The 27,864-nt window shown below is 51.0% G+C and overlaps 2 protein-coding genes and 1 long non-coding RNA gene across 8 annotated transcripts in view; 1 reads left to right on the top strand and 2 right to left on the bottom strand.

Moving 5' to 3' along the window:
• Positions 1-13,062, bottom strand: part of RFX2 (regulatory factor X2) — a 92,125-nt gene extending 79,063 nt beyond the window's left edge. For both annotated transcript variants that reach the window (XM_058728295.1, XM_058728298.1), the window contains exon 1: positions 12,860-13,062. The gene's annotated coding sequence lies outside the window, so the exon portion shown is untranslated. The remainder of the gene's footprint in view (positions 1-12,859) is intronic.
• Positions 13,063-20,177: 7,115 nt separating this feature from the next.
• Positions 20,178-27,864, bottom strand: part of LOC131510767 (uncharacterized) — a 35,702-nt gene continuing 28,015 nt past the window's right edge. The window contains exons 2-3 of the long non-coding RNA XR_009261176.1: positions 25,195-25,370; positions 20,178-20,486 (exon numbers count right to left, since the gene is read on the bottom strand). This is a non-coding gene — a long non-coding RNA (uncharacterized LOC131510767). The remainder of the gene's footprint in view (positions 20,487-25,194; positions 25,371-27,864) is intronic.
• Positions 27,321-27,864, top strand: part of LOC131510765 (long-chain-fatty-acid--CoA ligase ACSBG2-like) — a 33,059-nt gene continuing 32,515 nt past the window's right edge. For 3 of the 5 annotated variants that reach the window (XM_058728289.1, XM_058728290.1, XM_058728291.1), the window contains exon 1: positions 27,321-27,559. In XM_058728289.1, coding sequence (XP_058584272.1) covers positions 27,525-27,559 — 35 coding nt within the window. In that variant the 5' untranslated portion in view covers positions 27,321-27,524. The remainder of the gene's footprint in view (positions 27,560-27,864) is intronic. The other 2 variants (XM_058728288.1, XM_058728287.1) reach the window with 1 other exon arrangement.

Raw genomic sequence — 27,864 nt, 5'->3', positions numbered from 1 at the left:
TGCGGCAAAGGGGACAGGTGCAGACTCCAGCTGGGAATCTGGGACGGTCCCATCCTGGACCCCGAGGGAGGCGCAGGACCTATGGGGGGTCAGGCAAACAGGAAGGAGGGACTAGTTCAAGAGTGGGAAGCTGGGCACAGCAGGGGGCTGTGATGGGTTGGAGCTGGTTGGAGCAGAGGGCACAGGCTCGGCCACCCGGAGAAAGGCTGTGAATGCCAGGTGGAGCCCCCCCCACCCCCGCCCCCGACTCCATCCTACAGGGCAGAGGTCAGCAAACCACGGCCCAACGCCCCAGCCAAGTCCCGCCCACTCTACCGCCTGGTGTGTATATAGCCCGTAAGCTAAAAATGGTCTTTATATTCATAAAGGGTTATAAAAAAAAAATCAGAGCCAAAGTATTTTGTGGCATATGAAAATTACATGAAATCCACATTTCAGTGCCCAGAAATAAAGTTTTATTGGCACATGGCCACACCCATTCATTTACATGTTGTCAACAGCAGAGCCCCGTCTGGCCCACAAAGCCTAAAATATTTCCTGTCTGGTCCTTTATAGAGAATGGTTGCTGACTCCTCCACTTTCTTGGAATACTAAGAGATCCTACGGGCTTTATCTGCTCAGATAAAGTTATGGTACTTTTGCTGATTTGCAGAAACATACGTAAGGGATATATTTCTCAAATTAAAGACAATTTGCCCTAGAATGTTTCTTAAACCCTTGGTACAGGTCTCCTCTCATCTGCTAGTGGCCAGCAGTAAGCCATGCAACCGACTCCCTACACGTACGGCATTACCGGGAGACGCTGGGTCAGCCCGTTGTGTCTGACTCGACGGCAGGAGTTTCAAAGGACATTTGCTCGGAGCGGCCGTTGCGCACCAGCATCGTGTTTTATAATTTAATCACGTTTTGCTTAGTAAGAACATTGCGAGTGCACGTGACTTGAATTAAAGGCGTTGATATCCCACGGTGTCCCGCAAACACGCCAGGCACCATCCCGCCACCGCCAGCAGCTTAAGGCCGCGGCTGAGCAGTGGAAGAAGGCGGAACAGTGGGTCTGCGCCACGGCCCTCGCAAGGGCGGTCTGCAGTCTTCCACTAGAGCATCTGAACTGGAACAGCAGGAGCAGAATGGACAGGATGGAGACGCGTGGGCAGCGGTTAGTGGGGTGAAGGACGGGGGAAGAAGGCGGGGGGCGCGGGGCCCAGCGTTCAAGGCTGGCCACCGAGACTGTGGCATCAGGATAATAATTTCTCCTTCACTTACCACCTTGCCGTCCTCCCCGGCCCTGGGCCCAGTCCTCTCTAAAACTAGAGAGGAGTCTAGACTGAGCTCACCCTGCGGCCGAAAGGCAAGTCGAGCTGGGTTTTGCACGAGGAAGGATTTCTCCGCTACCTGCCCAAGGGACCAGGAAGCACAGGAGGCGTTTCTAGCTCTGTCGGGGCCTGCTGGCCCTACTGACCCCAGCAGGGCTGCACCAGGGTCAGAAGGCATGTGCGCAAAGCACCAGGCATATGGTAGGTGCTCCGGGTGTGAGGTCACGGCAACCCCTTTATTTTCAAAACATAACCTTGGCATCCCGCGGTCACGACTTTTAAAGTCTGGCTGCCCCCTCCTGAGAGCTGCTCTTTATTCCCTGCCCCATCTGCCACTCTCTGCCTTTCTCGAAAAACCTTCTTGTCCTTGGTCTAAAGCACAAGGGGGAGCCTGGCCACTCAACAATCGCTTGTCAGAAGTGCTGGGCTGCCGGGCCCCGTCCCCTCCCTGGCCGCAGAAGGCAGTCTGTCCGCCTGAAACTCTCAGGATCCACGTGAGCATGTTTCACGGGAGCCCATGGATGACGGTCGTTTGAGAACATGTTCCTGCATCCAAATGTCTCCAGTTCCCTTGGACAAGAATCCCTCCAGCACTGGAAGGTGTCATACGGCCCTGAGAAGGTGAAAATGGTGCACTAAATGACGGCACGTGTCATGCTAGCTACAAGCTTTGTTAACAGGACAAGGGACCGTACAGATAGATATCTCAGGGTCTCTACTGGCAAACAATACGGGGGCTTGGGTTTCCATGAAGTGCATCTCAGCCTGTCTAATTGGTTTCCATTTTGACTGGCATTCACAGTTATTCTTATTCCCAGCAAGAATCATGACGATCTAACTAGAACTGGGAGCTTTGCGGTGGAAACGTGGGAAGTGGGGCCCTCCCCAGCCTGGGCATTGCGGCGGGTACGGGACTAATGTTCACACTTTCACAGAGGACAGGGGAAGGGGCTGCAGGAGAGGAAGTGCCTTCAGTGAGACGAGCTTCCCTGGGCGCTCACCCCACACACATCCACCACGTCCACCACCTCAAGGGGCCATGACCTTGAACCAGCGTCTCCTTATGGGAACCGCTCCTGAGCTGGGGAAACGGATCTTTCAGGAAGGGAGCCAGGGTTACAAATATTTACCTACAAAGTGAGTCAACTCTACACAATTCTGTTGATCCTCTGTGACGCCTTCCTCCAGCACAGCAGGCAGGCTTTCAAACCCTCACAAAGTGCCAGAGCCACACAAGAGCTAAGGGTCTAAGCACTGACAAGGTGCAAAAAGAAGAATTCATCCATTCAACAAATTTTGAGCGCTACGTTTTGTGGATGAAACAATTCCGACAGGCACAATAACTAGACTTGTTACAAACCAACGTTTTAACAAAGTACAATCTTTGAAAAGTTCCAAAGCAAACCAAAGACGAATCAAGACACTGCAATTGGCCTGGATGCAGAACGAGGCATTTAGTACCCTCCACTGTGTACAGCCGCTGGCTTCTGAGGCCCCATTTCTCCAGGAAGACCCCACGCTTCCCGGAAAAGCAGCCGACTTGCCTGACGCGCAATCTCTTTGCTGAGCAAAAAGGGGCATCACGAATGGAAGGGGCCTTTGATTAAAATTTCTTTGGGGATTTGGAAAAGGAAAACCACGCGTCGAAACGACTGGAATGTTAATCTAGACTGAATCAAAAACACGGCACCTTTAGGGCTATCGGATCTCAGGCAAGGGTTTCATGATTTTTGCTTCTCGCTAAAACCAAAGGCTGCCGTTACCTGATGTAGGCCTTGCCCCCTGAAGAACGCTTTGGGCTCTGGCGTTTGGCTCACTCACACGCTAAATATGAAGCCTTGGGGGAAGTGTGGCGGGCACGGCTGCCCCTGTCCTCCAGGAGCTTACAACCCAGAACAGGAAAGAAGACACGTAAATCACACCACATGTCCAAGGAGCCTGGTGCTGTGGCAGTTCAGGAGTAGTGCCACTTCTGGCCGATTAATCCCACGGTCCTTAAGTAGGGGGTGACTCTGTCCCCGCAGGTGACATTCAGACACGCCTGAAGACACGGTTGTTGTCACGACCCGGGGGACAGGGGGCGGGTGCTACTGGCAGATGGAGGCCAGTGGAGACTCAGAGCCCTACGAGGTGCAAAGGCGACAGAGGCGAGAGGGAGAAATCTGGCTCGAGTCTGAACATCTTCCCACTTGGCTCACTAAGTCACGTCTCAAGGTTCCCAGGTAAGAGAGCCCCGGACACGGGTCCTGAGGGAAAAGTAAGATTTCCATCAGCAGAAATGACATTTCAGGGAGGAGGGCAGACAGAAGGCATGTGTGAGGCATGGCAAGTCCATTCCAGGGACCAAGGGACAAGGTGATGGAAAGGAAGCCTTTTCATTTCAAGGCCGGAAACAGCCTCGAACGCTGAGCTAAGCACCATGTGGTTACGCCAAAGGCCAGGGGCCAGTCCACCAGGTCGGCCAGTAGGCGGGGGATGTGCCCGTCGGCCCTCCCGACACAGCCCAGAAGGGCCGAGCAAGGTGGGTGGGAGGCAAGACCAGAGTGCCAGGGGAAGGAACCAGCCCTGTGCAAGGGCACGGAAGTGACCGCGGAGTGCGCTCCTTGCTTCCGGAGCAGGGGAGCAGGGCTGGGCTGTCTGCCGCAAGGGCGACAAAGGACTGTGGTCGCCCCTGCAGCCAGAATGAGGACAGAAGCTGGGCTCGTGCGGACCCCCCAGCTGGGAGGAAGGTGGGGACGCGGGGCCCGAAATGAGGCGGGGGCACCACGGCGCGGCCCCGCGGCCCTTCTAACCCCACCGCCTGCAGTTTCCCTTAACCCCCAACTGAGGAACAGTGTCTTTTCCCCACCGAGGCTCCCCGAAGGCCGCCGTCCAGCCGACAGATGGGACGCCCGGCTGCGAAGTAAGACTGCAAGGGACTGGGTCACACGGGGCTTCCAGAAATACTTTCTATGCACTCCTGTTTGGCATTTGAGGAGTTGCCAGTATAACCACACAACCGATGAGCTCCTGAAGTATGTCCCCTTCGTGCTCTAACCTCAGCGCAGCGGCCAACGGCCACGGACAATTCCAAATCGCTGTAGCCCCTTCTCTGGTCTCAACTTCTCCCGGGAGGGTATGTTAACACACGTACGTGCTCGGCCAAGTACAAACGCCTCAGATGCTTGCTATTTGGGGCCCACGCATATCTGCCGAGTGGACAGAGACCCCAGAGAGCAACTCACACCAAGACGTCCCCACGAAGGTGGATTCTTCTAGAATATGAAGAATTTTAAAAATCAGAAGCACATCCTTCAAGCTATTTTCTGCGAGTCTGGGATTCCAAGTATATTTTTTTCTCCAGGCAGGCTACATCTGTCTGTCTGTATTCTGAGGACAGGAGAGGTGGGAGAGTGCTGTCCGGTGTTTTCTTTGGGTTCTCACTGGCTGGGGTGGAGCAAGAACACATATTTGTGGGCTGGTAATTTGGGGGTGGGGGCCTCGGCTTCCAAGGCCTTACCCCACCGATCACCTTTCAGACAGAAACGCATCCTGGACACAGCACTGTTTCTAAAAGATAAACAGTTGCATTTTAAAAGTGTAAGTGTAATCAGGTGTCACTGCAACCTTAGGAATGGACTTTGTAGCACACGTATGGTTTCAGCAGCGTTCCACGGAGCCGGGCGCATGTGAGCAGGGCCTTCTGTCGGTGGGGACCGGCCCTTTTCCTTTCTCTCCTCGGGCTGCCCAGGTCTCACCCGCCTGTCTCTACTGGGCCTCGCTCTTCCTGGGACTCGGCCCCTGCCTTGCATCTCCTTGGCCTTCAGGGTCCTTTCCCAGCCTCCCTTTCCACCTAAGAATCCCTTCAAACTCTCCTCCCCCCAGCATTAGCCACAGTAGCCAGAGGGTGGCGACGGCCCAAGTGTCCACTGACGGCTGAGTGGGCAGGCACGGACTGGCCCACCCACACGCTGGAGTCTCAGGCAGCCGTAGAAGGAAGGCCATCCTGACACCTGCCACTGTGTGGATGCACCTGGAGGACGCCGTGCTTAGCGCAATAAGCCAGACACAAAAAGACACGTTTGTTATACGATCCCACTTCCACAAAACATCTAGGACGGGTAAATTCATAGGGACGGAAAGTAGATTAAAGATTACCAAGGGCTTGGGAGGGTAGAAAGGGAACTAAAAGGGGAGCCTGGTGGCTCTGTCGGGTCAGCTTCTGACTCTTGGTTTTGGCTCAGGTCATGATCTTGTGGTTCATGAGTTTGAGCCCCACACTGGGCTCTGAACTGACAGTATGGAGCCTGCTTGGGATTCTCTGTCTCTCCCTCTTCCTCTGCCCCTCCCACATCTCTCTCTCTCTCTCTCTCTCTCAAAACAGATGGACAAACTTGAAAGAAAGAAAGAAAGAAAGAAAGAAAGAAAGAAAGAAAGAAAGAAAGAAAGAAAGAAAGAAAGAAAGAAAGAAAGAGAACTGAAAGTTTCTGCTACCAGGAATAGAGCTTCCATTTGGGGTGACAAAAAAGTTTTGGCAACAGTGGGGATGGCTGCACACCATGTGAATGCACTTAGTACCGCTGAATTGCACACTTAACGGGTACGATGGTGAATTTTATGCGATCCATGTACTTTGCCACAATTGAAAAAACCACTTTCCTCTGCTGACTCTTCATTGGCTCCTGCTTCTTGGATGTTGACGGCTCTGGCCTTCTGTTCTCACTCTGCACCCTCTCCTTGGATGGTCCCATGCGTTTTCGTGACTGAAGTGACCCTTTGTGTGCCGACAGCTCCTACATGCTAACCCCTGGCCTGGACCACCCCCATTGGCTCCAGACCCTGCGATCGGCTGCCCACTGCAAAGCCGTCCCCAGCAGGATGTCCCAAAGACACCTCAAGCTGGCCGCACCCACGACGGGACTCATTACTTCCCCTGCCCAGCACCAGCTTCTCCCGTGGCCCCTGACTCACTGCAGTGACACGTTCTACCAGAGCCCCCCAACGTCAGACAGCTGAGAATCGCCCTCCCCGCGCCTCGGCCCAGCGAGTCCGGAAGTCCCCGAGCCTCTGAGAACCTGGCTGCTCAGCCTTCCCCAGAGCCCCCTGGCCGATGCTGTCGGGCAGGCCCCTGTCGCCTTACACATGGACCGTGGCAACAACCTCCTCTCCCCTGCCTACCTCCAGACTCGAAGCCTTCCGACGCACCCTCCAAAATCACACGTGACCACAAAGCTGCTTCCCCACAAGCGGCTCTCAGCCCAGCGCCAGAGACAAGACCCACATGTCCAGCCAGGGCTCGGCACGCTTTTCCTCTAAAGGCCCAGGTGGTAAATATTTCAGGTGTTGCTGGTCACATTCTGCTTCTTTCGCAAAAACTGGACTCTGCCGTTGCCTCGCAGAAGCAGCTAGAGACAGCATGTAGATGAGCGGAGCTGCGTTCCAATAAAACCTCACTCACAAAAACAGGCTGCAGGCTGGAATGGGCCTGAGGGCTGTCGTTTGCCAACACCTGCTCCTCTCTCCAATGTCATCTCCCTTGTACCCTGTACTCGGCTGGTCAGGGCCGCTCGCAGGTTCCTGAAAACACAGCCACGCCAGGACTGTCCCCACCCAAATGCCTGCCCCACAGAGATGTCACCGGCATCAACCACATGGCTGCCTTTCTCTGCCTTGCCCAGGCCCAGCTGTGTCCTCCAGCCACAGGCCCTTTGCACCTGACCCCCCACATCCACCCCATGCCTGGAAAGGCTCTTTCCTCTGAACTCCACAGGGCTGCTCCCCGTCAGCATTTCAGTCTCAGCTCAACTGTCACCTCCTGAAGAGCTCCCCGGGACCCAGTGGCCGAGTTCTTACACACACACACACACACACACACACAGGCTCAAAATAACCGTGGAGATCTTAGTAGAAATAGGCTTACTGCATATAGCACGTCTGGGCTTCATTACAGAGTGCATGACAAAGAATCATTGTCTCAGGCCTTCCGTGTAAGTACGACAACCTATTTTTAATTGGCTGTATGATTTTTTCTTTCTTTCTTTCCTTCTTTCTTTCTTTTCTTCCTTCCTTCCTTCCTTTCTTTCTTTTTCTTTCTTTCTTTCTTTCTTTCTTTCTTTCTTTCTTTCTTTCTTTCTTTCTTTCTTTCTTTCTTTCTTTCTTTCTCTCTCTCTCTCTCTCTCTCTCTCTCTCTCTCTCTCTCTCTCTTCCTTCCTTCCTTCCTTCCTTCCTTCCTAAAGCAGACTACGGCAGGTGTGGTCTGACTCACAGCGTCTGATACCCACTTGCTGTATGCACCACTTACAGGTTTGGGAGGTCAACTGTATTTCCCAGGAAGCCACAGAACTCCAGAACGTTTAAAATGAGAATTGGGAGCTGCCAGGGCATACCAACAGCGTTTTCAGGCACACGAGCCCTGTGTATCATAAGGCAGGAATGCGTTTCGGGAAAAGAGAAGGAAACACAGCAAGGAGCCAGGCCAGGCCGTCTGCTCCTGAGGGCCTAACTCGAGTCCTGGCACGAAGGGCGGGCCGCTTCTCACCTCCGAGCGGCTGATTTCCGGACATTGGCCAGGACGGCGCCCAAGGGCCAGCGGTAACGGAGAAGGGAAAGCGGCTTTTAAACGTCCGTGTGCAGAGCTGGCCACCTGCCAGAGCTCACCCGAAACGATGACGTGTGGGCACGAAGCGGAGACGGGCCCACGCCACAACCAAAATGGAAGAGCTCCAGTCGCTTTGGTTGCTTGTGTTTTTGCCGCGTACTTAACGCTTGCGGGATGATGTATCGGTACCAGCCCGCCGCTACACTCACTGGGGGGCCTTCCTCGCCCGCAGACACACAGCGTAGGCTCATCCACTCCATCGGGCGAAACCCACGTCCCGAAGGCCTCCTCGCGCTTGTACTGGTCGGAAAACCCAACCAAGAACGTGATCCCAGGCCGCTGCTGCCCGTTCGCTCCCTAATTGTAATAATAACCATTGTGATAAGAATAGTTCACAGCTAGTCTCTGGGCAGCACCTGCTGTGGGCCAGGCCCTGTGCTAAACAGCGGTAATCTTTCTAACATGGTGATCGTCATCTGTTTCACGGATGCCACACCCTGCCTGCAGCCCCCGAGCTAAGCGGCGGAGACACCACACGCAAGCCCTTCTCTGCCGGGTCCCGGCCCGGGTCTACGGTTTCCCCTTGATTCTTCCCTCTGCCCCCGACGCGTCCCACCCAAGCTGCTGCAAGACAGACACGGGCGGCGACATATGGCCAGTTGAGCAGCAACTCTCAGTTTCCACATGGGCTTCCCCTGGAGGTATGCAGGAAACGATTCATTAACAAACGTGCTTGAGTGCCTACTCGGTGCCAGAATTGCGCTCAGCTCGGAGGAAAGAGAAGTGAATTAAACACACAGCTTCCTCCCCTTTAAGGAGCTGACCTTCTGACGAAATGGTGGTAAGAAAATAAATGCACATTATGTCTGGCACGTGAGCGATAAATGCTAAGGAACGAGAAAGGCAAGGGGGCTAAGAGTGTGTCACTTTGGAGGGGTGGTCTGGGAGGGTGACGTGTGAGAGAAGGCCTGGAGGAGGTGGGAGAGCACCCCCCCGCCCAATTACACGCGTGAAGAGCTTTCCAGACAGAAGGCTCGAGGGGCTTCCAAGAGGCCTGCAGGGGTGAAGTGGCCTGAGGAACAGGATCACTGTCAGCGATGAGGCCAAAGAGTCCTGGGTTGGAGAGGCCCAGGGTGGGAGGAGGCTGGCCTCGGCTCCTAGTGAGATGGGAGCCGTGGGAGGGTCTGGAGTTGAGGGACACGCAACAGGAGGGAACATGCCCCCGCCAGGTTAGCGGGCTGGAATCATCTGGGCAAGAGGCGCGGGTGGCCCGGAGCGGGGGCTGGCGGCGGGGGTGGTGAGGCGTGCTCACATTCTAGGTCCCCACTGACAGTGCAGCCGGAGCATTTGCTGATGGCTTACGAGAAAAAGAATACGGGGTGACTCCAAATCAACCAGGAGAAGCCAGCGGAAGAAGCCAGCGGGCGTGGAGCCTGGAGGAGACCGTGGGGCCTTTCGGGAGCTCCGTTTGGCCACCTTGTGTTTAAGCTGCCTGTCAGAATCCACCTGGATGTGTGCGGCGAGTAGCTGGACAGACTTCTCTGCTCGGAAGGCCTGAGGGTCCGGTGCCCCCACTCATCTCCTTAGGCAGACCATGCTTCCCAGGCGCAGATCCCTGGTTCTTCTTCCCAGCCTCCTTCACCTACTCCTTGTCCCCCACACACTTGATTCTGGGTCTTCCTCTCCTAAAGTCTTCCCTCTTCTCCCGCCCCCCCCCCCCCGTAAGAATTCCTTTGCGGCTCTTGCGGCTTCCCAGAAGCACGTAGGTGGTTCTCAGCTTTCTCTCTAATTTTCAGTGCGTATTCACTCACTCCCTCATTCGGCAAATTAAGTGTGCCAGGCACTCGTCTAGAGAACATGACCTGTGGCAGAGCTGCTCACCATTTAAATTCTAGAAAGGGAGTGGAAACGTCTTTTTAAATATGTAAGTCCACAATCCCTTATAACAGTGCTGATAGCCAAAGCTCTATCAGCCAATAAGCTCTGAAATCTGGAAGCTTTTTGGTAAATTTGGCAGACTCTAACCCGAACTGGCTTGAGGTTGTTTATGGTCCTTATCTACCCATTTGGTTGGAATACTCAAACAACATGGATGTGTTTGCTGCCTGCATATCGGGCCAGGGGTTTCAGACACTGGATCAGGACTTGTACTTTCCTGTCCCCAAGTTCAGTGAGGGTCCCAACTAGCCAGAAGATCTCTCTGTGAACTTCCCTTGCCTTTCAAATAGTCCACATTTTACAAGTAAGTAGGTGTCTGGGGTGGGGCGGTGGGTGGGGGAGGTACATTATTTAAATAAGTGGTCAACTTGCAATTAATTACAAAGGGCCAAATAAATATATTGTAAGATATGGTTCCTACAGGCCCTGGAATTTTACGAGCAAAACAATCGCGAGTGATTATTTAAAAAAATCCCACCAGTACCTTCAAAATTTTGACTCAGTTACAATATTAAAGTTCAATTAATTAAATATTGCCTTAATATGAACTTAATTTTAACTCGAGTCTGAAACTACAATTTAGCTCCAAGGAATGAGATCCAGATAAACAATTTCCCAGGATCTGTATCTCTGGAGAATGGCTCCCTCCTGGCAGCACTTGGGTGATAAGTAAGCATGGCTAAAAGCTGGATATTGAGGCAATGCGTGCCCTTCACCCAGAATGCAAATATCAGCTGAGTTTCAAAGGACTTGTTCTGTTGCCTGGTGTAATTCATAACTCTGTCGCCCTGTTCCCAGATGCCCCTTTGGAGCGTCTCAGCAGCTTATCTGGCACAAGAGAGTAATGTACCTAAGGGGCTAAATAATTCAGTTTCACTTTTACTGCGGAGGTCAACGGTTTCTGAGCTCATTCCCAGCCGAAATCAGCCGGAATATCACAGGACCACAGGAGCAGTTACGTTTGTCCATCGTGTTGTAGGAAGTCTTTTTTTTAAAAGCTACCAAATCCCCTCTGATACTTCACCAAGCCTGTCCGGGTCCAAATTAGCAGTGATCAGTGATTAAGGAAATCAGATTCCTGGTGGAGTGGCAGGGGTGCTGGGCCAGGCTGAGATGTGGGGGGAGGGGGGGGAGGAGAGGGGAAGGCGCTTACCATACACTCTCCTCCTCACTTCTCTGGCAAGAGCAGGTGAGGAACCAACTCTAAGGTTATTTTTAAACTTGAGGGAGAGAAAGAACAGGTAGCCAAATGATAAGAACATGTTGACAATATGTGCAAGGAAAAAAAAAGTTTTCGTTGTTGCTGTTCTGCGTCATTATTACCATTACCGTAATGAATGATTTAATTGGAATCTCAGTGGAAACCGAGAGTCTTGTATAAGGTTTGATATTTTGGATTGGCGGAGGCAAGGCCGGGAGGGGAAACCGCTGGCGGGGGGGGGGGGGGGGCTGCTCTGCACTGACAGTTCGCGGCGCCCAGCAAGACGGTAGTTGTGCAGTTGTGCGTGCGTGCGTGCGTGCTCTGTGCGTTGGGGGGCCGCGTAAGGAAAGCATCCAGAAGCGGACCTGGACGCCCTCCCTCATTCCTGCGGGGCAAGCGGGAGGTTAAAATTAGGACGATGAACCACCCCCGCCTCCGCCGGAATGGCAGGGGAACTTCGGCCTCAGGGGCCCCTGAAATAGCCACTGGGATCGGGAAACCCAACTTTGCCGGTGCAGCAGCCGAGAACAGCCAGCGGGGACTGAGCGGGAGGGAGCGCCGTGGCTCGTCCCAGGGGGCCGGGAGAGGACTAGAGCGTTTGGGTGTGTGTGTGTGTGTGTGTGTGTGTGTGCGCGTGTGCAAGTGCGCGTTTGGGAGGGGGTGTTCAGGGGTGGGGTTTAAATTCACAAACGCACACGCACTCGCACAATCTCAAGAGAAAGTGTCACTGAGCAGTTTGGGCCACGAGTTGGGCTCTTTAAACAAAATCATAAATTGATACATTAAAAAAAACAACAACAAACTTTTGGTGAAACTCTTCTCTCGCTTGGAGATCAGTCCAAATGGGGGAGCTGCGGGTGTGCGAAGGGGCTTCCCGAGGGGCGTGGAAGCACTGGCGGACCCCCCTCCCCGCCCAAACTCAGGAATGGGGGTTCAAAGGGAGAGAGGGGAGGAGTGTCTGAGGAGCCTTAGCCGCGAGGATCTTTGCTCAAGACCTCAAGAGGTGAGAAACAGGTCCCCGGGAAGTCCGATTATCGGAGAGTTTGGGGCGAAAACGTGAGGGGGGGGGGTGTTTCCCCCAAGACGAGCGCATCGACTTCTGGCTAAAGGGTGAGAAGGATTCCAGGGGAGCCCTCAAACTCGCTAACGAGCAGCCAGTCCCCCGGACACCCCACACCCAGGAAATTGGGGCAAAGGTGAAAACGAATCTTCCAGGCCCCCTCCCCGGTTCAGGAGTATGAGGCGAAGAGTGAGAGAGGGGCCCCGGGAACGCCAATTTCGAATATTTGGGGACTAAAGGAGAAGAGGGGTCCCCAGGACCCCCCAATTCAGAGAGTTTAACGTAAGGGCTTGAGATGGTTTCAAGAAGTTGAGAGAAAGTGAGAGAGGGGTGCCCGAGCGCCCTCAATTTAAGGATCTGGGGAATAAAAGTAACAGGAGGTTCCCAGAAGCCCCAATTCTGGGAATTTGAAGGTAAAAGTTTGAGGGGCCTCGGGCGCACCCAATTCGTGGCCTTCGAGGGTAACAGTTGAGAGTGGGATCTCGGGGGCCCGCGACTCGGGAAGTTTTTTGAACAGCGAAGCGATGGGCTCCCACTTGCCCCCGAGTTTGGCTAAAAGAAGGGGGGGGGTTCCCGGGCGCCCCCAAACTCGGCCGCGCCTGGGGAACTGGGCTAAGGAGGCGGGTCCCGCGGGCGCGCCGTCCCGGACGTTTGGGGTGAGCGGCTGGGGGCCGCACCGCCCGCCTGCCGCCCCCCCCCCCCAAGCCGGACCCCCGCCGCCCCCCGCACTCCCCCGGCCCGGCCGGGCCTGGGGCGGTCGCATCGGTCACCTGGAGTTCGGGCCGGGAGTTCGGGCAGCAGCTCCCGCGGCGGCAGCAGCGGCTGCTGCGTGTTGGTCCCCGTTGGTAAGTAACAGTCTCCACGGCTACAGTCTCTATGGCGGCGGCGGTGGCGGCGGCAGCCGCTCCTCCTCCCGCTCTCGCCGCCCGCCCGCCAGCCTCGCGCGCCTGCCCGCCTGCCCGCCCGCCGCGATGGGGCGGGGCGTTGTTACCGGCAACGGTTACCAGGCTCCACGCCCCACCCCTCAACGGCCCGCCCACGCCCGCCTCCAAAGGGCACGAGGGGGGCGGGGCGTAAGGTCCTCCGGCACCCCATTGGCTGTTCACAGTGCCCGTCAGGAGGGGCGTTCCTTGGAGAGGAGGAGGGCGAGTCTTGACCAATTGCCGCGGAGGGGGGCGGGGCTTGGCAGGAGGCGCGCACGGCTCGGAGGGTTGGCGAGCGGGAAGCGCGCGTGGCCCCCCGGTGGGTGGCGCTGCTCCGGGAAGGCTAAGTTTCGGTGACTCTAATGGGGCCTTAGTTTCTTCCACAAATGATTACCGGACATGCGAACACAGTCTGAGTCTGGGATCAGCAAACTCCGACCTGCGGCCCAAATCCTACCCGCCGCCTGTTTTTCATGGACCACAAGCCGAGAGTTTTAGAATATTTTTTAAGTGGTTTAAAACAGTCAAAAGAAGAATTTTGTGTTATCTATATGAAACTCTTGTATTACTGAATCCAGTATTTCAATATCTTTAAGAGTTGGCAAACTGTGGTCTTTGGGCCAAATTATGTCTCTGTGTTTGTAAATAAAGTTTTATTGGAACACAGCCAGGCCCATCCTTTAAGAAACTGTGGAAGGCTGTTTTCACACTACATGGACAAGAGTTGCATAGTGAAAAGTTTATTCGTTGCACAAAAATGGAATGGCATAAGCAGAGCCTAGAATATTTACCACCCAGCCATTCACAAGAAAATGTTTGCCAACCCTCTTCCCTTCTCACCACCCCCCCTCATCCCTAGATCGTAAATCCAACTACACATTGCACAAACAATCCAGCCTCTCCTAGAGCTTTTAGTCTAATGGGGGAACGCTGACAATAAACTGAATAAATAAGTAAACATATATAGTTGTTCGGGGGAAGGGGCTGGAACACCAAGAGAGAAAACTTGTTTGGGGAAGAAACAAGCAGGGCAATTTAAAGGAAGATTAGACCTCAGCCCCGATCATTCATCCATTCATCCATTCACTCAACAAATAATCATATTAGTGAGTGCTGATTAAATTGTTCTTAGGTGCCAGAAACTGATCTAAACATTTTTTGTATGCTAACTCGGTTGAATCTCACATTCATTTCCCAAGAAATGCGATATGCATTTACCCCCATATTACAGATCAGGGAACTGAGGTCTGGAAAGTATGTGTGAATTTGCCCAATGCCAAACAGCTTGTAAGGCTTCAAATCCCAGCAGTCTGGTACCAAAGTCCATGCATTTGACCACTAGATGGGTGGTTTGCAAATGTTTTTGACCACAGAATCACAGCAGGAAATACATTTGACTCAAAGGCCCAGTCCACACAAACACATCACAACTAAAACAAAATTTTCAAAGCATGATACTTGAGGCAATGCTTGATCCTTTCTATTCTTTTCATTTTAATGAAAACGCTTGGGGCGCCTGGGTGGCGCCGTCGGTTAAGCGTCCGACTTCAGCCAGGTCACGATCTCGCGGTCCGTGAGTTCGAGCCCCGCGTCAGGCTCTGGGCTGATGGCTCGGAGCCTGGAGCCTGTTTCCGATTCTGTGTCTCCCTCTCTCTCTGCCCTTCCCCCGTTCATGCTCTGTCTCTCTCTGTCCCAAAAATAAATAAAAAACGTTGAAAAAAAAAATTTAAAAAAAAAAAAAAAAAGGAAAAAAAATGAAAACGCTCGATGGTGACCTGCTGAATTGATTTGGCCACTGTCTGGTGGGTTGCTTCCTGCAGATAACCTGTATGGTGGAGCCTTAAGCTTAGGAATCAGTTCCTTTCCTTCAATTATTAATTTAGTCAAAATATGTATTGTTTGCCTACTATTTGCCAGACACCATTCTAGGTGCTAGGGACACAATTCCCAGGCTTACAGGAAAAGGGGTATGACAGTAACTTGGGGGTGAGTGGGTGGGGCTTATTTTGGATAGAGTAGCCAGGGATGGCCTCTCAAGAGTGACCAACCATCCTGGATGGTTTGAGATTATGGGGTTTCCCGGGATGTGAGATTTTCAGTGCTAAATAGAGGAAGTTCCTGGACCCAACAGGAAGAGCTGGTCACCCTAGGTCTCTCTGGGAGGGTGACATTCGGGCCAATGTTGGAATAATGAGGAAGAGGGAAAGAAAATTATCAAGAATTCAAAATCCCTGGTGTGGAAACTCGTTTTAAATAAACAAGAGATCACTGGGTATGGTTGGAGCTGAAGGAATGGGGAGGGCATGAGTGGGTGGGGGATGGTGAGTCAGGGGTTGGAGGGAGTCATTTCACTTAAGGTCTGCCAGGCCATAGGAAGGGCTCCTCATCAGATTGGGAAGCCATGGGAGGGCTTTAATTAAGCAGGAGGGAGATGGAACCAGATTTGTGATCTGTGATTTTAAAAGCTCACCACAGGGGCGCCTGGGTGGCGCAGTCGGTTAAGCGTCCGACTTCAGCCAGGTCACGATCTCGCGGTCCGTGAGTTCGAGCCCCGCGTCAGGCTCTGAGCTGATGGCTCGGAGCCTGTTTCTGATTCTGTGTCTCCCTCTCTTTCTGCCCGTCCCCCGTTCATGCTCTGTCTCTCTCTGTCCCAAAAATAAATAAAAAACGTTGAAAAAAAAATTAAAAAAAAAAAAAAAAAGCTCACCACATGGGGGCCAGATTGAAGGACACAAGAAAGACAGAGCAAGAGATCTCAGGAGACTGTTACAGTTCTCCTGGACTGTACATTTTTGGAGAACATTCTGATGGACTGGATGTGAGGAGCTGAGTGATAAAGTTTTAGGGCGTGATGGGAGGTGTCTTGTAAGCCACGTTGTACAGCCCATTCCGATGTAACTTGTGTTTTGAAAATTCAAGTCTGTCCCAACTTGATGCCGTATTTACAGTAATGTGTATGTTTTTCTTAACCATTTGACACATGTAAGACTCAGCTATCTCAAAGAAGAAATGAGGAGAAATTAGAAAGTACTTTGGAATCAGAAATATTAGGAATTAGAAAATTAGAAACTAGAGTAGTTAGAAAATACTTCGAGATGAATGAAAATGACACAACATACCAAAACTTGTGGATTCAGCTAAAGTACAGGACTATTTATAGCTATAGTCACTTTTGTTAAAAAAGAGAGAAAATCTTCCACCTTAAGATGGCAAATACAAGGAAACTAAACCCAAAGCTGGCGGAAGGAAGGAGATAATAAAGATTAGAGTAGGAATGAATGGAACAGAGATGAGAAAATCAGAGAATTAAGAAGATCACGAGTTAGTCCTTTGGAGAGATCAGCAAAGCTGACAAATCTTGAACTCGACAGATCGGGATAAAAAAAAAAAGAGACGACCCAAATTACTCACATCAGGAGTCAAAGAGGGGACGTTACAACAAACTTTATGTAAACAGAAAACATGGTAAGGCAATACTGTGAACGACTGTATGCCACCGAATTAGATATCCCAGATGCAATGGGCAAATTCCTAGAAAGTGACTCAAGAAGAAATAGAAAATCTGAGTGGACCTATGACAAATAGAGAAATCGCATGAGTAATCAAAAAACCTCCCACAAAGAAAAGCCTAGGACCAGATGGTGTCTCTGGTGAATTCTACCAACTATTTAAAGAAAAATTAGGGGTGGCTCAGTTGGTTGGGCATCTGGCTCTTGGTTTCGGCTCAGGCCGTGACCTCAAGGTTCGTGAGTTCGAGCCCCACATTGGTCTCCATGCTGACGGTGCGGAGGCTGCTTGGGATTCTCTCTCTCCCCCGCCCTCTGCCCCTCCCCTGCTCGAGCGCATGCACTCTCTCTCTCTCAAATAAATGAATAAACTTTAAAAAAAAATAAAGAAAGATTAATGTCAATCCTTCCCAGACTATTATTAAAGTCAGAAGAGTAAAGAATACTCTGTGAGGCCATTCTAACATTCTTTGAGAACTAATCAATGAGTTCAGCAAGGTTGCAGAATACAAGGTCAATATACAAAACTCAATTGTTTTTCTATACACTAGCAATGAACAGTCTGAAAATGAAATTTCTTGGGGAGCCTGGGTGGCTCACTTGGTTAAGCCTCTGACTTTGGCTCAGGTCATGATCTCACAGTCTGTGAGTTCAAGCCCCACGTCGGGCTCTCTGCTGACAACTCAGAGCCTGGAGCCTGCTTCGGATTCTGCGTCTCCCTTTCTCTCTGTCCCTCTCCCACTCATGCTCTGTCTCTCTCTGTCTCTCAAAAAGTGAATAAACATTTAAGAAAATGGAAATTAAATTTCTTTTTTTTTAACGTTTATTATTTTTGAGAGACAGTGCAAGTGGGGGAGGGGCAGAGACATAGGAATGAGGGGCGTCTGGGTGGCTCAGTCGGTTAAGCGTCCGACTTCGGCTCAGGCCATGATCTCACGGTTCATGGGTTCAAGCCCCACATTGGGCTCTGCGCTGACAGCTCGGAGCCTGGAGCCTGCTTCGGATTCTGTGTCTCCCTCTCTCTCTGCCCCTTCCCCTGCTCTCTCTCTCTCTTTCTCTGCCAAAGATAAACATTAAAAGAAAACCAAATAAAAAAATAAAACATAACAATCTTCCTGCTTAAAGCCTTGAAATGTCTTCGGACATGAAATCCATGAATGTGAGGTCCCAGCACACATCCCGGGTCCTCTCTTTCCTGACATCACTCCAGCCCTGGCTGTTCCCTCTACAGCACGGGGGGTGGGGGGCAGAGGGGAGGCCTTCCCCCAGGCGGTAAGACTCCCCAGGGCCAGGGCCCCGGTGCGGAACTGGACGCAGCCAGCCAGGCACGTGGTGGGAGCTGGTGTGTGTGATGCCCCCCTGGGCACCCTCCCCGGCATGGCTAAGTCCCCTGCTCCGTGTCCCTGCAGAGCTGGCGCCGTCATGAATGGGGGAGAGGAGGCTATGAGCATCTGACAGGTCGAAGGTGGGGACACCACTCCACACCCGGCACACATGGGACGGTCCTGGTCCAGAGAATGATCCGGCACCAATGTCAAGTGCTGAGGCTCAGGAGCCCTGCTCTAGAATTGAACCCGGAGCACAGCTGTTCCTTTACTAAATCGCTGTTGAATAAACGGGTGGTAGGACAGCACATGTGCAGGAATCTCGCCCAAATCTTTCTTTTTAAAGAGTTTTTAAAACTTGAGATAAAATATACATGAAATTTACCAGTTTAACCGTTTTTCATGTACAGTCCAGTGGCATCCGGGACACTCACACTGTCGTGCAGCCACCCCCACCATCCGTCTCCAGAACTTTCCATCTCCCCAACCTGAGACTCTGTCCCCATGAAACACGGACTCCCCACCCCCGCCCCCACCATCTACTCTCTGTCTTTGTGGACGCGACTCCCCCTGTGCGTGGGGTCACACAGGTTGTGTCCTTCTGTGTCTGGCTTCCCTCTCTGAGTGTAATGTCCTCAGGGTCCGTCTGTGATGCAGCAGGTGTCAGGATGGCCTGAGGCAGAATCATATTCCAGTGTGTGGACAGACCACGTGGCGTTCATCCTTCGTCCACGGATGGACACACAGGTCGCCCCACTTCTTGGCTACTGTGAACAAAGCTGCTGAGGAAGCCGGTGTGTCGCAAACATCTCCAGAGACCCTGCTTTCCATTCTTTCGTTGCTCGAATCTCTTAAGGTGAGATGGGCGGAGACTGTGAAGCGGTTCTCCCACGAGCAGAATGTCGGAGGAAGAGAATGTAATTCTGTGCTGATAGGAAGGGTTTGAACCCTCTGACCCCAACCCAGGAAACACACACAGGAGTTGCTCCCAGATCCACCCGTGGCTTTCCCACGGATCGTGCAATCGCCCGACCCCCTGCCCAGGCGGTGGTTACGGATCGCGTCCGGGCAGGGGGCACGTGTGAACTTCCTGCAGGCAAGTTGAGCTCAGGACTTAACCTTCTGTTCCGTCACTCCTTGCTTCCCAGGATCCCTATGCAGGCCCAAGTGATCCCTTACCAAAGGAGCGCCAGGTCCCTGCTCTCACCGGGCATCGGGGACAGCCATGGAGGAGAGGGACTGGCCTCTGCTCCTCAACGGACCAAGGAGAGGCTGACATTTCCCCTCGTGCCCTCCGCTTACAGTCGGTTCCCGAGAGAAAGTGTTGCCTGCTTAGAGAGCCACTCGGACCACACCCTGCTCTCCCGAGGACCACGCAGGGCACGGTTTAAAGGGAAAATGGCGGAACCAGAGTCTGCAGAATGGGAAGCCACAGGACCAGAAAAGCCGGTGGTGGTGGAGGGAATGGGACGCATTCCTGCTTACTTTGTCCTCTCAACGAAAGGTCCAGGGCCAAGGACATCAAGGAGGCATCATTCACAGGCTGTGGCCAACACATCCTGGCTTCCCTGGGACTTTCCCGCTGTTTAAACGGAAACCCTCAACCCGGTTCTCCTATGACCCAGCAACCCTACTAGGTAAATGCCCAAAGGGATGGGAAACATTCGTCCACACCAAAACTGGTCCACGAGTGTCTGTGGCAGATTACGCACAAGGGCCAAAACGTGGCAAGGACCCAGATGGCCACCGGCGGCTGAACGGATGAACCAAACGGGGTGTAGTTACACGGTGGACTAGTATGCAGCCAGAACGAGAGAAGTGGTGACACGCGGAGACGAACACGGGACACACGACGCTCAGTGAGAGAAACCAGACACAAGAGGCCGCGAGAGGTGAGATCCCGTGCCCGCGAGACATCGGATTAGCGGCTGGCAGGGACCCGGAGAGGGGGAATTGAGGGCCTGTGTAACGGGGTCAGATGTTGGGGGTTTCCTTCTGGGGTAGTGAAAATGTTCTGGAATTAAGCGATGGGAATGAGCACGTGACACTTTAAATATGCTAAAACCACCAGCTTGCACACTTTAATACGATGGCGTTTATGTTATGTGGATTATATCTGGGCAATGATTTTTTAAATGTTTTAAAAAAATTTTTTTTTAATGTTTATTTATTTTTGAGACTGAGAGAGACAGAGCATGAACAGGGGAGGGGCACAGAGAGAGGGAGACACAGAATCTGAAACAGGCTCCAGGCTCTGAGCTGTCAGCACAGAGCCCGACGCGGGGCTCGAACTCACGGACCGCGAGATCATGACCTGAACCGAAGTCGGACGCCCAACCGACTGAGCCACCCAGGCGCCCCTGTTTTTTTTTTTAAAAACCTGAAAGGTCCAGGTCCCCGGGAACACTCCAGGTGCCGTAACTCAGGGATAGGGTTGCAAACAGATTGATATTGACAGCGAGTCTCTGCTCCCCTTTGCTGAGCCCTGGCCTTGGTGACTGCCACCAGAGGCTCCTCGGAGAAAGCTCACGGAGCTAATAAACCACAGAGCCGGGGTGGGGGGGGGGGTACCCATGTGCTCGGCCTCTACTCAGGACGTCTCGTGGCTCTTCTGCAGCCTGCTTGCTTATGGACAGAACATTCCTGGAAGAGAGTGAGCATCATCAGGGAACATACACACGAGGAGAAAGGCTGAGCTTTTCTCCATAGATCTTTTCGTACTGTTGAGGCCGTCTGTATGTCTGTGTGTCTGTATTTCCAAGCACAAACATTACTATTCCAATCAGATTTGGGTTTTTTTGGCGGGGGGGGGGGAGGGGGGAGGGTGTAAAAAAAAAACCCAAAAGCAGAATAAAACGAAAAGATAGCTTTGGCTGAAAGATCAAATAAAAATTAAATTTAAAAAAAAGTTTCACCACATGTTTACAAGAAAAGAATTAACCAGTAAAACCACAGGACCACCAAAAATGAGTTTTGAGTCCAAGAATGGTATGAAATACATCCCTCTGGGAGCTTTCCAAATCTCCTTGAAAGGATTTCCCCTCGGTGGTTGTTAAAACTTTTTTTTTTTTTCCGTCCCAGAAGGGCTTCTTCCTAATTGACTGTTTTTATTTAACTAATGGCTGTTAATTAACCAGTGCTATTAGGACTTTAAAGACCATTTAGGAATTGGTGGGGGGAAGGTTTTAAAAGCCACTTTTTTGGCACAGACCTGAGCATCTGATCCTTTCAAGGGTGGCACAAAAGGACAATTTCCATAATGATGCAGCTTCTGAATCGTGCATTTTGTGTGGAAAACACCTGTGTGCCACCAAGATCCTTATTTTTCTCATGGCTTTCTGGCCACTGGCTGCCACATTTCTCCGCGATACTGAATCATTTCCATAGCAAACTGCTGTGACCTCGGACAGCCTTCGCAAGGGCTGGCTGAATCCACGTCAAACACATTTTTTTCCCCTTAAACCCATTTTTTTCAGCCTTAACCACTTCTAGGCAACCAGGAAGCAGGGGAACAGAATGGCCGTGCCAACGTTCCATATTGCCTGAGAATGACAGGGCAAAGGGGAGGAGAGAGGATAGAAAGAGGCATGGAAGGGTTTTAGAAAGCGGGCAAGAGAAACAGTCCGGGGACAAAAGCTGTCAAAAATTCTTCTTCATTTGATATACTTTTATTTTTTAATGCTTATTTATTTTTGAGAGAGAGAGAGAGAGAGAGAGAGAGAGAGAGAGACAGAGTGTGAGCGGGGTAGGGGCAGAGAGAGAGGGAGACACAGAATCGGAAGCAGGCTCCAGGCTCCGAGCTGTCGGCACAGGGCCTGACGCGGGGCTCGAACTCGTGAATCGCGAGATCATGACCTGAGCCGAAGTCGGATGCTCAACCGACTGAGCCACCCAGGCACCCCAAATGTTTATTTATTTTTGAGAGAGAGAGAGAGAGAGAGAGAGAGAGAGAGAGAGAGAGAGAATGAGCGGGGGAGGGGCAGAGAGAGAGGGAGACACAGAATCCCAAGCAGGCTCCAGGCTCCGAGCTGTCAGTACAGAGCCTGATGCGGGGCTCGAACTCACGAACTGTGAGTGAGATCATGACCTGAGCCGAAGTCGGATGCTCAACCGACTGAGCCACCCAGGTGCCCCCAAAATTCTTTTTTAAAAAACATATATTTATTTATTTTGAGAGAGAGTGTGCGCAAGCTGGGGAGGGGCGGGGCGGGGGGGGAGATGGAGAATCCCAAGGAGTCTGACTGAGCCACCCAGGTGCCCCTTGGGTGAATAACTTTTTAAATTAACTTCCATGCTTGTAATCACTAACTCCCATTTCTGATGGACAAATTTTGCTAATGGTCTTTTCAAATTGTTTGATAATGTTATGAAATTAAAAAAAAAAAAAGCATTTTACACTTCTCTTTTTTCCTGGGCTATAACTTATGTACCTCAAAGCGAACAGTTGTTCATTTTTTACCTATGTGTAACTTTTTACACGTGTGTGGACCTTTGTCCCCGGAACACTCCCAGCCCTCTAGATGGCTCCCTCACGTCCTTTCCCAGTTAACACCTCTGCGCCCATGATTCTGACTTGTGCCGCCACACGGCTTTTGCTCATTCTTGACTTCGCGGTGACGGGAGTACACAGAATGGACTCTCTTGTGCCTGATTCTTTGTGTAAAATTATGTCTGTGAGATTCACTCCTACTGTTGAGTCATCATTTATTCACCCTAAAAAATACTGGTGAGTAGTATTGCATTGTATGAATACACCAGGATTTAGCGATCTACTCCCCTGTTGATGGGCATTTGGATGGGTCCCAGTTTCCTCCAACTCTTTTTTCTTAAATTAATTTATTTATTCGAGAGAGAGAGAAAGAGAGAACAGGGGAGGGGCAGAGAGAGAGGAGAGAAAGAGAATCCCAAAGCAGGCTCCACACTGTCGGTGCAGAGCCCGATGCAGGGCTCGAACTCATGACCCATAAGATCATGACCTGAACTGAAATCAAGAGTCCGATGCCCAACCAAATGAGCCACCCAGGTGCCCTGTCCTCCAATTCTTGATAGGCACAACTGGCAAGAAACTTTGTATGCAAACACAGTTGATAAGAAATGACAAACAGGGGCGCCTGGGTGGCTCAGTCGCTAAAGCGTCCAACTCATCATATAGGCTCAGGTCATGATCCCAGGGTTGCGGGATCGAGCCCCACGTCTTGGGGCTTGGGATTTTCTCTCTCTCTCTCTCTCTCTCTCTCTGTCTCTGCACCTCCCCCTTTCACCCTCTCTTGCTGTCTCTCAAAATAAATAAACAGTAAAAAAAAAAAAAAAAAAAAGAAATGACAATTTTTGTAAGTTGTGCCACAGGTAAAATTATAGTTGACAGGTGATAGGAATTATTTTACAAGCCATTCACAAATTATGAAAAGTGACATTATGTGGGGACGGGGGCCTTTGCCGGGAGATATCTCTACTGGGAGCCCCCCTCCGGCTCCTTGTGCGTCTCTCCCGTAAGGACACTAGTCATTGAATTTAGGACTCACCCAAATCCAGCATGACCTCATCCCCCATAAGAACAGACAGGAAGAATGGAACTGAGTGGAGAGTGGGCTCAGAGTCCAAGATTCCCAGGAGAGAAAAGAAAGAACTCATGTATTGCCCTATATCAGGGGTTGGCAAACTTTTTCTCTTGGGGCCAGATAGCAAACATTTTTGGCTTCGGGGGTCCTATGGTCTCTGTCGCAACTACGCATCTTTGTTGTTACAGCACAAAAAGTAGCCAGAGACAAGAAATACATGAACAGGCATGACTATGTGCCAATAAAACTTGATTTATGAGAACAGGCAGAAGGCCAGACTTGGCCTAATGGTTGCAGTTGGCCAATCTTTGTCCTGTGTGTTCAAGCACACGGGAAAATGAAAGGACAAAACAAAACAAAACTACCAGTAGGTTTAAGGCAAACATGATGGAAAAAATATTAAAGCGCGTGGGAAATCGTCCGAGAGCAAGGCCGTAAGAGGAAGTCAAAAAAGACAATGTCTGAAAGTAAGGTTAATACCAGGGGAAAGAGTCAGTGTTGAAAGGGATCTGAGTAGCAGAGACAGCACAAGGGGCTGTTACTTCGGGATAAACCTTTCTCATCTTTTTGATACTGGAACAACAGGGAAACAATGTATAAATTAAAACCACCACGGCGGGGAGTCCCGTCTGGACAGTCCGTCTCGGCTGCCTGGAAGGTAGAGAGAGATGTGGAAGCTCCCACCAGGGGGAGCTGTGACAAAACGCAACGACTTTTCTCTGGAAAAAGTAAAACTGAAAATCACCAAGGCTGGTCTACAGCAGGGAATGCCAAACCGCCACGCGGTGGGCCAAATCCGGCCCTCAACCTGCGGGCTTTGTTTCTGTTTTGTTTTGTTTTGTCTTGTTATTTTATCCTATTTTTTTTTTATTGAGATATAACTGACATATAACATTAGTTTCAGATGTACAACACAATTCTATTTGCATATATTGCAAAGTGATCACAAATCCTGTTACCATCATTGTAGGTACTTAGAATTTTTTTTCTTGGGGTGAGAACTTTAAGATCTGTTTTCTCTTAGCAACTTCCTTTTTTTTTTTTTTTTTAAATATATATTTGTTTATTTTGATAGAGAGAGAGAAAGAAACAGAGAATGTGTGTGTGCGGGAGAGGGGCAGAGAGAGAGGGAGACACAGAATCCGAAGCAGGCTCCAGGCTCTGAGCTGTCAGCACGGAGCCCGTCGCGGGGCTCGAACTCACGAACTGTGAGGTCATGACCTGAGCCGAAGTCGGATGCTTAACCGACTGAGCCACCCAGGTGCCTCTAGGAATTAATTTAAATATAAAAAAGTAACGGGTTAGCCCCCCCCCCCCAAATACTAAATTGACTCAATACAGGGACAGGGGAAAAAGGATATATGTTTTAAATTTTTGACAAACACAGTCAAGTTTTTCTTCAACAGAGTTGTACTGATGCATTGCTACCAACAGTATGTGAGCCTCACGAACGAGGTTCAGACTTTTGTCTTGAGAAATTGGGGCTAATTACTTAGCTAGATAACTTACACCCATCATAAACTGCTAACTTCTAGTCAGCCCAGAACTCTCATTTGAAGATTATAGCAGTTAGCATTTGACCTGTATCTAAAAGAAAATCTAACCGAAGCAGGTTTTAAAATAGGGGCTTGGGGCACCTGCGCCACTCTTGGTCTCAGGGTTATGAGTTCAAACCCCACAGTGGGCGTTGGGATTATTTAAAAATAAAACCTTTAAAAAACTGGAGTTACTTTTTTCTCACCAGAGGGGAAATCGACATGTAAATGGATGCTGGCATTGATTCAGCTACTCACTGTTGCCATCAAGGTTCCAGGACCTTAATGTCTTAAGCTGCTGGCTTCTTTCTTGTGCCCCTTAACCGTCGCTTCTTGATTGCAAAATGGCTGCCACGGCTCCATACAGTACATCTCCGTTCCAGAAGAAAAGAACGGAGGGAGAAACCTCAGTGATCTTTCCTTTCCTGCTTGTCCTTAAAAAAAAAAAAAAAGTTTTTTTTTTTACATTTATTTATTTTTGAGAAACAGAGTGAGACAGAGCACAAGCAGAGGAGGGGCAGAGAGAGGAGACACAGAATCGGAAGCAGGCTCCAGGCTCTGAGCAAGAGTTCAGCACAGAGCCCCACGCGGGGCTCCAACCCACGAACCGTGAAGTCATGACCTGAGCCGAGGTCGGACACTTAACCGACTGAGCCACCCAGGCGCCCCTCCTGCTTGTCCTTTAAAGCAGATGTGCTGGCAGAGACTGACTTGCCCTTGCGTTTTATTGGTCAAGATGGTCACGCAGCACTTGCCACTGTGCAGGAGTCTGGGAAAGGGGATTTTGCTTTTCCAAACCGCCAACGTTTTCAATACAGACAGGATCCGACAGGGCCAGGACTAGAGGCCTAATTTGAATTGAGGGGGGCACCTGGGTGGCTCAGTCGGTTAAGTGTCTGACTGGCTCAGGTCATGATCTCACGGTTCATGGGTCCGAGCCCCGCGTGGGTTCGAGCCTGCCTCGGATCCCGTGTCTCCCCCTCCCTCTCTCTCTGCCCCTCCCCAACTTGTGCTCTCTCTCTCTCAAAAATAAATAAACATTAAAAGAATTTTAATTGAGGAAAAATTCACATGAGATGAGCCATTAACCAGCTTAAAGTGGACAACCCAGTGGCATTGAGTACATTCACAATGTTATGCAGCCACCACCTCCAGTTCTAAGACATTCCCATCACTGCAAGGGTAGACTCTATCCATCGGCAGTCGCTGCCCATCCCCCCTGTCCCCAGCCCCTTGCAACCTCTGTTGCACTTTCTGTCCCCGCGAACTTGCCTATCCATGAATGCCATGTCCCGTCCGTTAAAGGCATGATCCCAAAGTGGCCTCCCTCACTTCTGTCCACATACCACGGCTCAAGATTTAGCCAGATGACCACATGCATCAAGGGTCTTGGGAAACACAGTCTTTAGGTGAGGGGTCTGGAGAAGAAGCAGCCTAGTGGATATTGGTGGGCATTGGCTCTCCCAGCCACAGCTGCCGCAGTACTCTGTAAACACTGGTCAGCTGCAGACCTGAACCACCCAGGAGGCTCCGGAGACAATGGAACCCTCCTGTCCCTTCTTCTCAGCAGGGCAGAATATTTGGTTGATAAATCTTTATGTATTGAGCAGCTACTCTGTGCCCTCCCAGGGAAGCAGCAATGAGTGAAATGGACATAGAGAAGGGGAGGCTGACTGAAGATCCATAATGTAGGGCAGTGTAATAGAAAGTGGCGGGATTGGGGCGCCTGGGTGGCTCATTTGGTTAAGCGTCTGACTTCGGCTCAGGTCACGATCTCGCGGTCCGTGAGTTCGAGCCCCGCGTCGGGCTCTGTGCTGACAGCTCAGAGCCGGGAGCCTGTTTCCGATTCTGTGTCTCCCTCTCTCTCTGACCTTCCCCCGTTCATGCTCTGTCACTCTCTGTCTCAAAAATAAATAAACTTTAAAAAAAAATTAAAAAAAAAAAAAGAAAGAAAGAAAGTGGCGGGATCCTGTCTCCACTTGGGGAACCTCTCCTGACCTCCCCACGTCAGGTTCCTCATCAAAACCACTTGGCACTCTGTGGGTCTCGGCATTATTGTTAAGTTTGCATTCATTTGCACAATTCTAGGTTTTCCAACTGTCTTCCTGAACAGAGTTCATCCGGTTTTGGTCCTCTTTGTGGCCCCAGCACCTAACACGATGCACAGTGTAGATGCTGTGGCTTTGTAGCTTCGTATCAATTCCGCAAATTCCACTGCAGAAATGGGGTACCTGCACATACGCACGAACCAGTGAATGAGTGAAACAAGAACAACAATCCTCCTGCCCCAGCAGCAGTCTCCTCCAGGAGTGGGGGTGGGGTGGGGAGGCAAGGACAGCCAGTGATGTCACAAGAGGTGGCAGGGATGGAAGGTTCTGGAAGGTTGAATGAGGTAGAAGGCTGTTGGGAGAGGAATACGGACCACCTTCCTGCTTCTCGTCACCATGACCATCCTGGCTGGACCCAGACAGTGACGAGGGCTGGCAAGGGGCAGCACATGTCCAGATTTCCAGGAGGGGCAACCTGTTTATCATCTTTTCAGAAGAAGAAAACACTTTGACTGCCCAGATGTTTCAGTGACCAAAGACATGTTGCGACGGCCAGGACTCATGACAGGTGGCAGGTGACAGTGATATGGGACAGGAGCATGTGGGGGTCCTTTGGGATTCAGTGTCTCGTTGTCATTCAGCAGGAGGCACACATTTTGACCTTGAGCTAGACTCTCAGTATCCTTATCTGTGTTGCATTTTCTCATTGATTGTGCTGGTGCACAAAAACAGCTATTGATCTCCGAATATTGATAACCTTATAGAAATTTTTATTTCTTTTTTTTTTTTTAAATTTTTTTTTAACGTTTTTTATTTTATTTTTGGGACAGAGAGAGACAGAGCATGAACGGGGGAGGGGCAGAGAGAGAGGGAGACACAG

Source organism: Neofelis nebulosa, chromosome 4 (genome assembly GCF_028018385.1).
Source record: "Neofelis nebulosa isolate mNeoNeb1 chromosome 4, mNeoNeb1.pri, whole genome shotgun sequence".
NCBI lineage: Eukaryota > Metazoa > Chordata > Mammalia > Carnivora > Felidae > Neofelis > Neofelis nebulosa.
The sequence above is the reverse complement of the archived record's forward strand: the minus strand, read 5'-3'. Positions and strand labels throughout refer to the sequence as shown.